Source organism: Mobula birostris, chromosome 5 (assembly GCF_030028105.1).
Source record: "Mobula birostris isolate sMobBir1 chromosome 5, sMobBir1.hap1, whole genome shotgun sequence".
Lineage (NCBI taxonomy): Eukaryota > Metazoa > Chordata > Chondrichthyes > Myliobatiformes > Myliobatidae > Mobula > Mobula birostris.
In genome coordinates this window covers 189,083,818-189,098,231 of record NC_092374.1, presented here as the reverse complement: position 1 = coordinate 189,098,231, position 14,414 = coordinate 189,083,818, and the positions used below count along the sequence as shown (strand labels likewise).

At 53.7% G+C, this 14,414-nt stretch overlaps 1 protein-coding gene across 5 annotated transcripts in view; it reads right to left on the bottom strand.

Moving 5' to 3' along the window:
* Positions 1–1,773: 1,773 nt before the first annotated feature.
* Positions 1,774–14,414, bottom strand: part of LOC140198154 (uncharacterized) — a 106,217-nt gene continuing 93,576 nt past the window's right edge. For 4 of the 5 annotated variants that reach the window (XM_072259126.1, XM_072259129.1, XM_072259127.1 and 1 more), the window contains 4 exons: positions 13,276–13,559; positions 10,756–10,903; positions 9,189–9,286; positions 1,774–4,430 (listed from right to left, as the gene is read on the bottom strand). In XM_072259126.1, coding sequence (XP_072115227.1) covers positions 3,684–4,430; positions 9,189–9,286; positions 10,756–10,903; positions 13,276–13,559 — 1,277 coding nt within the window. In that variant the 3' untranslated portion in view covers positions 1,774–3,683. Of the gene's footprint in view, positions 4,431–9,188; positions 9,287–10,755; positions 10,904–13,275; positions 13,560–14,414 lie in introns of those variants that run through there. The other variant, XR_011886112.1, reaches the window with a different exon arrangement.

Sequence of the window (14,414 nt, the reverse complement as noted above, 5' to 3'; positions counted from 1 at the left end):
GAAGTGAGTTCAGCATCTGAGGTAGAGGGAAGGACCCACCCTCCTCCCCAGAGCAATATACACAGGGCAGCCCAGGCTAGGGACGGTAAAGGCCCAGTCGCTGTCAGGGACATAGCCCCTGGAATTGGTTATTCTCGCTCCGCGCCCCAACCAGATTTACTGGGACACGTCCCGCTGATGCCATCGTTCCAGTCCCCCTCCTTTCCGCCTCCAGTCAAGGGCTTCAGGGTAAATAGACAACAAAACACGTGGGAGCGAGGAGGTCATCCAGCTGTGTTCGTATGGAGGTGGGGAAGGAAATCATGGCCTCGGGGTTAGGTGAAGGGGCGGTGTGAGTGTCAAATTTTGGTAACAGCCTCTCCTGTGTTCTCAATAACCAAAGTTATTGGCCTCCATATTCACTGGATCCTATTGTGATACAGAAGGGGACCTTCAGCCCATCGAGTCAATGACAGATCTCCAATTCCAAATTGGATTCCCTGCTTCGAGCTCACCTGCCCGGCTACTTCCTCTGGATCCTCTCTGCCACGTTTCCCCTGTGAGGCTAATCGTCCTCCCAATGCAGGAAGTCGCACGGCCGATTAGGTCTCTTCTAGCTCTCTGAGCAGAATTCGCACCTGTCCCTCCCCTCTGCGTCTGACTTTCTCTCACCTCTGATTAACTTCACTTTCACAGTCTTCAGCCTGCAGCCTAAACTCCGGTTCCCTCCCCACAGATTCTGCCTAACCTGATGAGTATTTCCAGCATTTTGTTTTCCGTTCAAACTTCCCCTAAGTTCCTATTAGCATTGTTCTACACCATAGCTTCCCAAACTTTTTTTTAAATGCCATGGACCAGTACCATTAAGCAGGGAATCAGTAGACCCCATGGTGGAAATCTTTAATCTACGTTGTGTATTTGGGGGTCAGCACAGTCCCTGCGCTTCAATGTCCAAACTCCGCCGAGGTAATGGCGGAGGTTGGGTTTGAGCCCAATTGTCTGGAGTCCAAAACGAGGCACCTCGCCACCCTGTGCTAGTTGCGTTCCTGCCCGTTTCGCGACCTTCTGCCTCCGGATCCAGCACATTATCCTCCGCAACTTCCGCCACCTTCAATAGGACCCCACCACTAAACACATCTTTCCTTTTCCATTCCTGTCAGCTTTCCGCAGGGATCGGTCCCTCCGCGACCCCCATATCCACACGTCCCTCCCCACGGATGTCCCACCCGGCACTTATCCTTATAAGCGTAAGTGCTACACCTGTCCGTACACCTCCTCTCTTGCCACATTCAGGGCCCCAAACAGTCCTTCCAGGTGAGGCAACACTTCACTTGTGAGTCTGTTGGGGTCATCTATTGCATCCAGTGCTCCCGGTGCGGCCTTCTCTACATCGGTGAAACCCGACGCAGATTGGGGGACCGCTACGTTGAGCACCTCCGCTCCGTCCACCACAACGGACAGGATCTCCCGGTTGCCACCAACTTCAACTCTGCTTCACATTCGCATTCGGATATGTCCATACCTGGGCTCCTGTACCGCCATGATGAGGCTAAGCTCAGGTTGGAGGAGCAACACCTCATATCCCGTCTAGGCAGTCTCCAGCCCCTTGGCATGAACATAGAATTCTCCAACTTCCGGTAATTCCCTCCCCCTCCCTTCCCCTATCCCTATGTCACTCTGCCCCCTCCCCCAGCTGCCTATCACCTCCCTCGTGGTTTCGCCTCCTTCTACTACCCATTGTGTTTTCCCCTATTCTTTCTTCACCTTTCCTGCCTATCACCTCCCTGCTTCCCCTCCCCCACCCCTTTATCTTCTCCCTTACTGGTTTTTCACCTGGAACCTACCAGCCTTCTCCTTCTCACCCTCCCCCCACCTTCTTTATAGGGCCTCTGCCCCTTCCCTCTTCAGTCCTGATGAAGAGTTCCGGCCCGAAACGTTGACTGATCATTTCCACGGATGCTGCCCGACCTGCTGAGTTCCCCCAGCGTGTTGTGAGTGTTGCTGTCACCCTGCCTGCTGGCTTCAAGGTTGCGACTTCTACTCCTCCTTTTGCCCCTGTTCTGTTCTTGCCTCGCGACTGTTCTCTGACCTTCTCCGTCCGAATCCCACCCTGAACCCCGGTCAGATCCATTTCAGACCACCTGTCCCTGTAGTTTTTTCTAACCCTCTGGAGGAGTTGGATTTAAGTTGCTCGGAAATGGGGGTATTACCGTAGAGGGGATTGCTGGGAGAGATTTGTTGGACTTCGCTGTCAAAGAGGTTTGCTTTTTATCTGTCCGATTATTTGCCCGAAGCCTCTCACTGATCAATTTTGGATTCCGCTCTCATGCAGCCTGTCCCCGCCCCACAGCCCAGTATCCGTCTCGGGGCAATGGCCCTAAGGACGTAGGTGTAAATACAGAGGGGCGAGGGTGCGGGGATAAATTCAACTGTTGAGGCATCAGAGAGACGGACACTTTCCACCGGGAACCGAAATTAGGTCCCCCTCCCTGAGGAAAGAGAGCGGAGTAGGGTGAAAGGTGAGGGGGAGCTTCTTTACTCAAAGCGTTGGTGTGTGTCGAACGAGCTATCAACTGGATGTGGCTTCAACTGCAACGTTTAAGAGATATAGGGATCTGGAGGATTATTGTCTGCGTGTGGGTAGATGGGACTAGGTAGAAAAAACGGTTCGGCAAGGACTAGACGGGCCGAAGAGTCTGTTTCATAATTGTGCTATAGTGCTCTAGTTTGGATGGTAGTTCGAAGAAGATCCCGTGGGTTAAGTCCTGGGATCAGAGGGTTGGCCGATCAAGACAGGTTGGGCTGTATTCTTTGGCGTTTTGAAGAATCAGGGGTGATTGCACTGAAGCAAGTAAAATGGTTTGACTGAGATAAATGCAATCGTGGGAGATACATGAACAGCAAAACAAGGGTCCGGTCATTGAAGCGTGTAGGAACAACTTCTGTCCGGGAGAAGTGAGTGTTTGGAACAGTCTGCCCCGGTGAGTCATCAGATATATTTACAATGGAGGTAGAAAAGATAGTGGAACGATCAAGGAGCTGAGGCTGATGGAGGAGTTGAGGCCAGCGTGGATCAGTTGTGATAATACCGAATAGCGGACAGGCTTCAGGGGCTGACGCGTCTCATGTTTTCCTGAATTCAGGATGATTGGAGGAGGTGATGGAGATAGGGAGAGGTCCGGCCATTGGTGGCGGGTTGTTTGTTGACGTGTGGAGGAGGGAGGGGCAGAAGGGTGGCGGTATTAGCGGAGGGAGGGGGAGAGGGAGGGAGAAAGAGGGAGAAAGAATGAAAAGCCTAGCTCTGTCTTGCGGCGGCAGACTGTCCTCAGTGTGGCCCTGAGCCTCGCCGTTCCGGATCTCTCCGAAAGAAAGCGGGGATTCCCACAGTGTTGACCCTGGGGTAGCTGATGAGAGTACCAGCCTTCATTTCCACCCCACCCCAAACCTATTCACTTCCACTCCGGGGGGGGGGGGGGCGGGGGCAAATGACGCACAAACAGCTTCTCCTACTCTCATGCTCTACGAGGTGAGGGCTGATCACTCCGTCCTCACACGCCTGTTCTGGGGAGGGGGTGGGTAGAGGCTGATGAGTAAACCCCCTCCCCAACTGTTCACCCTAGGAGGCAGCTGTAATGGCCACCCCCACCCACCCATCCCCATCCCCATCCTCTCGTCCTAGGAGGGGTATATGATGAGACCCCGCCCTAGGAGGGGGGACTGATGAGCCCGTCAGACCAGTCAGAGCGACCGGAGTGGGGCGACGAGCTGGACCAGGGGTCGGGAGACTCGGGCGAAGGAGTGAGGAAGGGGTGGTGGCCCTGCCGCCGGCTCGGAGCCTCAGTGCAGGGAGGCGAGATACAGCCGTGCTGGGAGGGGGGCGTTGGGTAAAGGCCGGGAGGCCGCCCGTCCCCCTCCCCATCAACGGGTGGCGGCTGCAGCGCCCACTCAGCCCGGCCCAGCCCGAAGCCTGGCGGCGCCCACGGGTGGGGCTGGAGGCGAGGGTCGGTTCGCACCCTCCGGGGGCAGACAAGCCACGGGTGCCCAGAGACCCCGGGGTAGCCAGGGTGAGGAGTAGGGAGGGGCAGAGGGAAACCCGGCGGCGCGCAAGCTCGCGGGAGGTAGTGGGAGTGGTTAAGGTCGATGTGCGGGGGAGGGCGGGGTGTTTCGGGGCCGCTCCCGACCCCGGGCCTGGGCCCCGACCGCCTCCCCTTCCTGGGGGTCTTGAGGCGTGGGGAGAAGGCGGTCGTTGGAGGTGGAGGGGGAGGAGGCTCCCGGACGGGACCGGGCTCCTCCAGCAGCCGCACGATGTCGTGGTGAGAGCGCTCGGTGGCCACGTCGTGGGGCGTCCGGCCCAGGTAGTTGGGGGTCTCCCGCTGTGCCTGGCTTTCCAACAGAATCTGGGCCGACTCGTGGCTGCCCTCCCTGGCAGCGATGAACAGCGGCGTCTCTTCCTGGAGGGTTGGGGGGGGGGGGAGCAGGAAGAAGGAAACGAGGAGGGAGAGGTCAGCGGAGATACTGAAAGAGAGAACTGCACAAAGCCCTACAACGGCGAGTTGGGATGTGGGGTTTCCGAGCGCCGCAGAAGGCCTGGGGGAGCGATTTGGTGGGGTGAATGCCCTCACCCGCCCCCCTCCCCCAACACACACATCGTCCCAAAAAACAGGCTGCTGGGACCAGGCACACAATCCCCTCACACACTGCAGACTAACGTCACCCCACATCTCCCATTCATGCACACCTCCGCGCGCAGACGCACAGTAGCGACCCTACACGGTCCTGTCACACACACACACCCGGAATTAAACATGAAGTAATCCGTCCCATCACACCATCCCACAATCAAGCACTGAATAAACTCGCCCTTCTTTAACTTAGCGAGTCAGAGAGCGGCATCGCTGCAAGGCGGGAGCTATTTGGAAAGAAGACGTCTCGTCAGGAGTGAGTTTTATTTGCTCCCATAAAAAGAAGGGAGGTGTAACCGGAGCGGCCAGTGTTGGAACTGGCCTGTGTTAGCGTGGTCACCTTTTAGCTCAACAGGCTAGAGAAAGAGCAGAGAACGAAAGGGAGTGCAGAAGTCAGAGATAAGAGCAGGTAAACGTTTTTAATTATCTGTAGGTGGAGCCGCAAGGTAAGGTAATGAGCTCTATAAGACCTTAGTTTGACCCCACTTGGAGCACTGTGTTCCGTTCAGGTCACCTCACTACAGGAAAGATGTGGATACTACAGAGAGCGTGCGAAGGAGACTTGATTTACAAGGATGTTGCCTGGATTGGAGAGCGTGCTTTATGAGAAAAGGTTGAGTGCGCTTGGTCGTTTCTCCTTGGAGGGATGGAGGGAGAGAGGTGACCTGATAGAGGTGTATAAGATGATGAGAGGCATTGATCATGGGGATAGTCAGAGGCTTTTCGCCAGGGCTAAAATGGCTAACATGAGGGGGCATAGTTTTAAGGAGCTTGGAAGTAGGTACAAGGGGGACGTCAGAGGTAAGTTTTTCACACAGAGAGTGGTGGCTACGTGGAATGCACTGCCAGCGAAGGTGGTGGAGACGAATACAAAAGGGCCTTTTAAGAGAGTCTTAGATAGGTAGATGGAGTTAAGAAATAGAGGGCTACGGTAGGGAGATTCTAAACAGGTTCTAGAGTCGGCATAACATTGTGGGCCGAAGGGCCTGTAATGTGTTGTAGATTTCTATGATTCTATGTAAATCCCCTGTTCAGTGTAGGCAGCATGGGAAAAGCAGTGGACTGCTCCTCCAATGAGATGTGGGATTTCAGGGTACATAACGGTCTCCCTGATGATTACATCTGCAGGAAGTGCAACCAACTTCAGCTCCTGATTGACCAGGTCAAGGAGCTGGAGCTGGATGTACTTAGAACTATCCAGAAGTCTGAAAACCTCACAGGTGAAACCCTTACAGAGGTGGTCACAGCCAGAGTTCAGGTTTCAGGTAGTACATTGGTAACCACCTGGAGAAGTAAGGGGAGTCAGCAGTCAGTTCCAGGTTCCCCTCACCGACAAGTATATCCTTTTGGATACTGCGGAGTGGTGGGGGGAGGAGGTGGATAACCTGTCAGGGCACAGCAGCAGCTAGGCCAGTGCCACTGTGGCCGACTCCGAGGCTCAGCAGGGCAGGAAAAAGTCAGGCAGAACGTTAGGAGACTTGACAGTTCAGAGAACGGACAAGAGTTTCAGTGGCCGAGAAAGAGACGCCAGGATGATGTGTTGCCTCCCAGGTGCTTGGGTCCAGAATGCGTCAGAGTGGCTGCAGAAGGTTCCCAAGACCGAAGGCGAGAGAGCAGCCAGGGGCTGTGGTGTGCATTGGGATTAATAACCGAGGGAGAGTGGAGGAATAGGTCCAGTACAGTGAGTATAATGAGTTAAGGAAGAGGCTGAAGAACAGGACCTCCAAGGTAGATTCAGGAAAGGTACAAAAACAATTGGGTTGTTGCCATGGGGGAGTCAATTTCCCTAATATTACCTGGGACTTTTTTAGTGCAAGTAATTTAGTTGGGGCAAAAATTGTTAGGAGTACCCAGGGGTGTTTCTTAAATCAACATGTCGATAGTGTAAAAAGACGAGGGGGCTGTACTAGATCTAGTGTTGGGTAATGAGCCTGTCCAGGTGACCGACCTTTCAGTGGATGAGTATCTTGGGAACAGTGACCACAACTTAAGTTTTAAGAAAATGATAGATCTTTAACATCTGTCCGACGATGCTGAGGATGTTCTACGAGTCTGTGGTCGCCAGTGCTATCATGTTTGCTGTTGTGTGCTGGGGCAGCAGGCTGAGGGTGGCAGACACCAACAGAATCAACAAACTCATTCGTAAGGCCAGTGATGCTGTGGGGATGGAACTGGACTCTCTGACGGTGGTGTCTGAAAAGAGGATGCTTTCTAAGTTGCATGCCATCTTGGACAATGTCTTCCATCCACTACATAATGTACTGGTTGGGCACAGGAGTACATTCAGCCAGAGACTCATTCCACCGAGATGCAACACAGAGCGTCACAGGAAGTCATTCCTGCCTGTGGCCATCAAACTTTACAACTCCTTCCTTGGAGGGTCAGACACCCTGAGCCAATAGGCTGGTCCTGGACTTATTTTCTGGCATAATTTACATTTTACTATTTAATTATTTGGGGTATATGGGGTGTCAGGGAGGGGTAGTACCTCTGGTGGGGGAACACGTCGCGTCCTTTTCAGGGCGGTTAGTCCACCTTTGGTCCCCACCTGGCACTCAGATCTCACCTGTGGTTCCCCGTAGCTGTTTGCATGCGACAGCGGCCACACCCCGGGCAACGGCTTCGACAAGCCGGCTAAACCAGGTGAGGGTAGCCGACGGGTCTCAAACCCTCGGTGAGATAGGGAGTTGTCTATCCCAGCATGTGAAGACAGACTCCGGCGGACTGAGCGGACGAGACCAATGGAAGGTCCAACGGTCAAGAAGGCGGTCTCTGCAAGTGTCGTGGAACGTGTAGGGCAGGACAAGACACAGAAAATGTCCTGGTCATCCACTGCGCCTAGTCCCATCTCCAGCCGTCTAGACTCTGTCTTGCCACTGGATCCAGATGGGAATTGGGAACAGAGAGTGAGGCTGATGCTGCACAACTCTCCCTCACTTAAATCCAAATCACGCGCCAGTCTCGACACCATCATAATGGTGTCGAGGTCCTCATCGACGTCAACGATGGACGAACAACAACAACAATTTAATTATTTATGGCTTTATTACTATTTAATTATTTATGGTGCAACTGTAACGAAAACCAATTTCCCCCGGGATCAATAAAGTATGACTATGAATATGACTATGACTATGACTATGAGTATGACTAGATGACCCTGTGAGAGATTATTAAACGGGAGTAAACAAAACTTCGAGAGCATTAGGCAGGAACTCGGGAGACTTAATTGGAAGCAGCCTTTTTTTGGACAAATCAATATATCTGACATGTGGAGGGTGTTTAAAGCACAACTGCACGGAGTACAGGGCAAGTATATTCTAGTCAGGAGGAAGGACAAGGCCAGCAAGATAAGAGAACCTTGGATATCGAGGGAGATGATGGATTTATTCAGGAAGAAAATGAAAATGTATGTAATGCTTAGGAAGCTAAAATCAAACAGAGCCTGGCGGATTATAACGAAGCCAGAAGCAAATTCAGAACGAGGATTCGGAAAGGAAGGAGGCACCATGAAAAGTCCTTGGCAAGCATGATTAAAGAGAATCCCAAGGTGTTCTCTGCATACATCAAGAGCGAAAGGATAACCAGAGAGAGGCTGGGACCTCTCAAGGATAAAGGGGAGAGGGAACATTAGCTCACATATCACGAATGTGGCTGAGGGCTTCACATCAGTATTTACCAAGGAGAAGGACGTGGAGGGTAGAGAGAACAGTGCTAGGGCATTTCAAAGCAAAGGAGGGTCTCTTAAAGAGCATTGGGGCGGATAAATGCCCACCCCAGGGCCTGATGGGATATACCCCAGGTTATTGAGAGAGGCAAATGAAGAGACAGTATCTTTTCCCCGGGGTTGAAATATCCAATACTCGAGGGCATATATTTAAGGTGAGAGGAGGAAATTTCAAAGGGGATGTGAGAGGTAAGTTTTTTTTTTACACAGTGAGTGGTCGGTTCATTGAATGCGCTGCACGGCGTAGTGACAGGGGCAGATTCATTAGGGACTTTAAACAGGCACATGAATGTGAGACAAATGAAGAGATGCCGACTTTGTCTAGGCATAAGGGGCTATTTTATTTGGTTATTTGATTACAAATTTATTTTGTCCTTCTCAACATTGTGGGCTGAAGGGCCTGGCCTGTGCTGTTCTGTCGTATGTTCTATGTACACCTTCATTCACACACTGCGGGGTCAGACTGACTAACCCCTCACACATTCCCACAGTTGGACACCGAGTGAAGAACACAATTCAATCACACATGTCTGGACTCAGACACCGGGGAAAACGCCTACTACACTGTCCCACTCATCTATGCTTGGAGTCAGAGACAGCGTGAAGCTCCCACCCTTTCCACCCCTGATAGCTGACCATCATGAAGAGTTTGGGTCTAGTGGGATGGCGATGCGAATGTGGGAGCGGCCGTCTCGCCTGGACGGCCCAGCTCAGTAGGATCCCACCGCCGACTCCAAACACAGTTCCATCACCTCTCTTTCAGCTCTCCCCACCCTCGTGGACCCAATCCCCACCCTCACCTTGCTGTCCTGCATGTCCTTGTCCGCTCCGTTCCTCAGCAGCACTACCAGAGCCTCCACGTTGTTGACGGCAGCAGCCCAGTGCAGGGCAGATTTACCTGAAGGTCAAAGGCAGGGCAAGGGGTCAGAGGCAACGCCAGAGGTTGGTGGGGTGAGGGTGCGTCGCAGGGAGGGGGCGCGATGAGAGGTATCGGAGGAGGGGAGGGAATACAGAGGTCCGGCAGACGCTAGAGGTCGTGAAAGTACCGATGTATTTCACCGACGCCACAAAGAAAATGCAGGATGAATTCAGCAAGGGGCGACAGAGCCCGCCATTCCTTTCGCTGTCAGGAATGGGCTGTCTGTGAGGAATTTGCGTGTGGTTTCCCTCTGGTGTCCGGTTTTCTCCCACATTTCAGATGTTCGCTTAGGCGTAGCAGGTTGAGGGTATGTGGTGTTGGAGCCGGAAGCATGGAGAAACTTGGGGGCTGCCGCAAGCACATTCTCTGAGAGTTTTGGTCGTCGACGCAAACACGACGCCTTTCACTGTACTGTATGTTTCGTTCTGACAAATAAGACTAACCTTTAGTCTTCAAGTCAGCCAGAATCTCTGGAAGGGAAACGAAATTGTCGACGTTCCGGGTCGAGACCCTTCATCAGGAGTGCCTGTCTGTGTATTTACTATTGACATTTGCCTTCTGAGTGGCCGGGGGCAGGCGGGGATGGGCGGGGAGGACCGGAACACGTTTGGGCCCCGAGCAGGTGAAATCGATGTACAGGGATTATTATCACTGGCCTATGTCATGAAATTTGTTGGTTTTTGTGTGGAGGTAATGCAGTGCAAGACATTAAAATACTGTAAGTATTTATAGTATAAATACTAAAAATAGATGGCACAGGACAGAAACAGCGAGGTAGTCATGGGGTGTTCAGACATCTGATTGCAAGGAGAATCAGTCAATCCTAAAACGTTGAGGGTGGGCCTGCAGGTTTCTGTACCTCCTCTTCGATGGTGGCAATGAAGGGGGGGGGGGGGAACATGATGTCTCGGTGGCGGAGTTAGATGGATTAAGGGCGGTAAGATGCTCGAGAAGGCACGAAGCGGAGGTGGCCAAGCGGCTGGCCTTACTGTGCAGCGGGAAGAGCCGTCGCAGAAACGTTACCGTGAGACTCGGGTGCGGAAGGAGCGACTAGTCAAACGGTGGTTCCATTCCTCTCCCGTATACCAGCGCACATCCCGACCTCCTTCCACTGCTGGTCTCTCCGTTAACCTCCCCCCCCCCACCCACCGTTCTCCCGTAACTCCCTGCGCAGATGCATGGGGTTGTACGGTTCTGGTCCGTCCGCAAGTCGGCAAGAGTAGTTCTGGGTGGACATTTCCATGGAAATCCGTCTGCCCGGCTGGCGACCCCACAGATCTACGGACCCTCGAACAGACCAGATAAGATCCGTCACATGCCACCCCTGCTCCTTGCCTCTCCCCCACCAGTTGGGACTATGGCTGGTGTTCCTCCCTCCCGCCGCCAGTCTCCCAAGATTGCAGGCGATCTGAGGCGGTTGGCGGGACCCCGCGGCCGCACGAACCTACCGTGGGCGTCTGTGGCGTTGAGGTCTGCTCCGCAGTTGATGAGCTCCTCCACCACGTTGTCGATGGCCAGGCGCACAGCCAGGATCAGCGGCGTGGTCCCGTCTTGAGTCCGCGCGTCCACGTCCGTCGACCGGTTGCGCACGAGGATCTGCGGGGCAAGCGCAGTAGTGTGGCATGAAACCCAGCTGTGCTTGTCTCCTACCCACCCCCCACACCCTCCGAATTCCCCAGTTCCCACCCCGTGACGCCACCTCCTGTCGTTCATACCTCTCCGTGGTTTTCACTGGCATTCCCTATGTAAACTTACTGAGTCACACTGCAGGTGAGCACAATCAACCCTAGATGGCGTTCTATTTCCGCCGCCGCCTGTATTGTGTCCAGCGGGGTCTCAGCCCCAGTGACGGCGGAGAAAATGACGAGATCACTCCCAGTTTGGATGGCGTGTGGCTCGGAGGGAGAAAACTTGCAGGCAGCCGTGCTTCCCTGCACCTGCAGCCCTCGCCCTCCCGGGCGGTCAAGGTGGTGAGTTTGGGATGAGTAACCGCGATGCATTCTCCGGACGGAGCACATTGCAGCCATCTGTAGTGGAGAGTGGGAGTTGGAAGAGCAGCCGAATCCAACCTGCATTTTGAGCCCCACTCACCCAGAAGAATGAGGGTGTCCCCTCGCAACCCTGGCCCACCCCCCGATGTACAACGGCATTCACCCACGGGGGGGGCGGGGACGTCGATTCAGACCATGAGAGGCCTGCGTCGGGCATTTTTCATGCCTTACAAGGCGCAGCTTGGGAGTCTGTGTGGGACGCCACTCCTCGCATAGACACTAGAGCAATGTGTGGTTAAGTGCCTTGCTCAAGGGCACAAACACGCTGCCACAGCTGAGGCTCGAACTAGCGACCTTGAGATCATTAGACGAACGCCTTAACCACTTGGCCACGTGCCCACACTTGACCATTAACCCACAGTAAAGCTAAAATAAGCCGGTCGTTACACGGAGGAGCTCACGCAAATCTTCCTCCCTGGAATTTAGGTATCAGTTTGTTGAAGACAGTAGCCGTTATTTCACAGCTCCAGAGACAGGTCCTCGACCCCGACATCCGACGTTGTCTGTGTGTAGAGTTTGTGCATTCTCCCTGTGACCGTGAACCCCCAACATCACCCCCACCATCACCACCATGTGCTCCAGTGTCCTCCCACATCCTAAAACATGGGGACCAACGATACACAGCACGGTATCAGACCCTTTGGTCCATCAAGTCCGGGCTGACGATTAACCGATTCTTTTCTCCCCATATCTCCAACAATTTCCCGCATTAAATGGACGGAAATGTGGGAAGAATAAATAAAGGGGAAGTAAATCGGAAATGAGATAGCACAGTGAGTTGTCGTAGACTTGCTGGACTGAATGGGTTCCTTTTCAACACCTATGGAAATACGATGAATTTCAAGGGGCGGGGCAATTAAATTATTCCCCTGGTAAATCTGTTGATTGGATTCCATTCCCGGGATATTGCCTATCTGGATAGCCCCCTTCCCCCCCCAAAAAAAATCAAGTCCTACAATAGTGCAACAAAAACAACTGACACGAGTTAAACTGTTAAATTAAAACGCTCCCAGGCTAATCTAGGATGCAATTTTCCCTTGCGGTACCCAACAGTCCCGGAGCGCCTCCATAGTGACTGTGGACACCGCGTGTTCTTTATTCCGGGTTACCTGGCGCGGACATAACCCCAGAATATTGCCCTCTGCCACCGGCCTCGAAAGGCTGTTTACCAGGACATCCTCCTCCCGTCCTGAATCTTCACCCTCCTCCACTCCTGTACTGACAACATTTGAAGAGGGTGGAAGTAAAATGCAACCAGAAGGCGAGACGCAGTCCCGTTAGAAATGCGAACAGCCTCGCACACTCCTTGTACTTGTGGTGCACGGTCTCGTTCAGGCCGCAAAACCGATAGCACCAGAGAGATCCTAGTGCAAGTTTAGGTAAAGCGTCGCTCCACCTAGTAATTCCATCTCATATCCCCAATGTACAACCTCCATAAAGGGATCCCACCTCACACGCAGGTGAAAATCCCGACCGGCACGGCGTATACGGACAGTAAGTGAAGGATAGGAAGTGGAGGATGTGGAACGGTAAGGTAAATTCTACAAAGAAGTGGAGGAACTCAGCAAGTTAAGCAGCATCTGTAAAGGGGATTAAACAGTCAATGATTCGGACCGAGACCCTTCATCAGGATCGGAAAATGTCTTGGCCCGAAACGACGACTGTTTACTCCCCTCCAGAGATGTTCCCTGAACTTCTGAGTTCCGTCAGTATCCTATGTGTGTTGGTCAAGATCTCCAGCATCTGCAGAATCTCTTGTGTGTCTAACCCACAGCCTAGATGCATCTCTGAATGTATTGTGGGTGTTAATGAGAGACGGCTCAAATCACTCGGGACCGGTACTCAGATAAAATTTAGGGGACTGGATCTGTCGAACAATCCTGGCTGAGTAGAGGTGAACCTCAGGATTCCGCTTACCTGAAAGACCCCCTGAGCATCAGCAGCTACGGCTGTGTGCAGCGGAGTGCGCCCCGCCCGGTCTTGAACATTGGTGTCCGCGCCCATGTCCAGCATGCACTTGGCGGCGTCAGCCCGGGAGAAGCGGGCGGCCAGGTGAAGGGCACTCTCACCCGTCACCTCGGTCTGGGGCTGCAGGCTAGCCCCCTGCCCCATCAGCTCCAGAATAGTCTCTTGGGCGCCGGGCTCGCCAGGGTCAGGGCCTCCAACCGCGCTGGCAGCCAGCATGAGTGGCGTCACTCCATCTGCCAACGAGAGAGTGCGGTCAGCAGAGCGGGAGACCGACGAAGAGGGCTGCAAGGATAGGGTGTTCGGAGGAGAGAGACGGCGATAGCGGGCAGTGAGCACGGAAAGAAGCCGCCTGAGAAGACTGTAGAGATGAGAAACGATGGAGAGGAGGGCAGGGACGTACGCGTGTGTGTGTATGTGTGTGTGTGTGTGTGTGTGTGTGTGTCTGTCTGTCTGTGTGGGGTGGGGGTGCAGAGAGAGAGAGAGGTGAGACCAGCGGAAAGGACCGCAGAGACAGGGAGGGTTAAAGACGTGGACACATCGAGTGGAACGGGAACTAGGGAGGGTGGGTGGGGGGGGGGGAACTGGGGACAATGAGGGTTAAGTAGGAGAGGCAAGGAAGGGAGAGGATTGGAGCGACAGAGTGGGGTGGGGAGACGGAGGACGAGGGGTTAGAGGGAGAGAGGGAGACAGGTTGTGATGACGAATAGAAAGAGAAAGGGTTGGAGGGACAAAGGGAGGGAGAGTGAGGAGGGTAGAGGAAAGGGAGGCGAGAAGTTTGAAGGGACAAGTGTCTGGGCGATGCAGAGGAACAGAAGAGAGAGGGAGACGGCCACAGATTGTTTGGGATAGTGAGAGGGAGAGAGTGGAGAGACAAAGGAATGAGAGGAAGGGTGGGATATGGAGAGAAATAGAAAGGAGGGGAGGTGGAAAGAATGGGAGGGATCGAGGTAGGAAGGGGAGGGGTTAAAAAGAAAGACGGGGGTGGGACAGAAAAGGGGAGGGGCAAGAGGGAGGGCTGTAAAAGTGCACGGGGTGGGGAGGGTGTGCAGAGTGGGGAGAGATGGAGAACTGAGGGAGGGTAAAAGGGA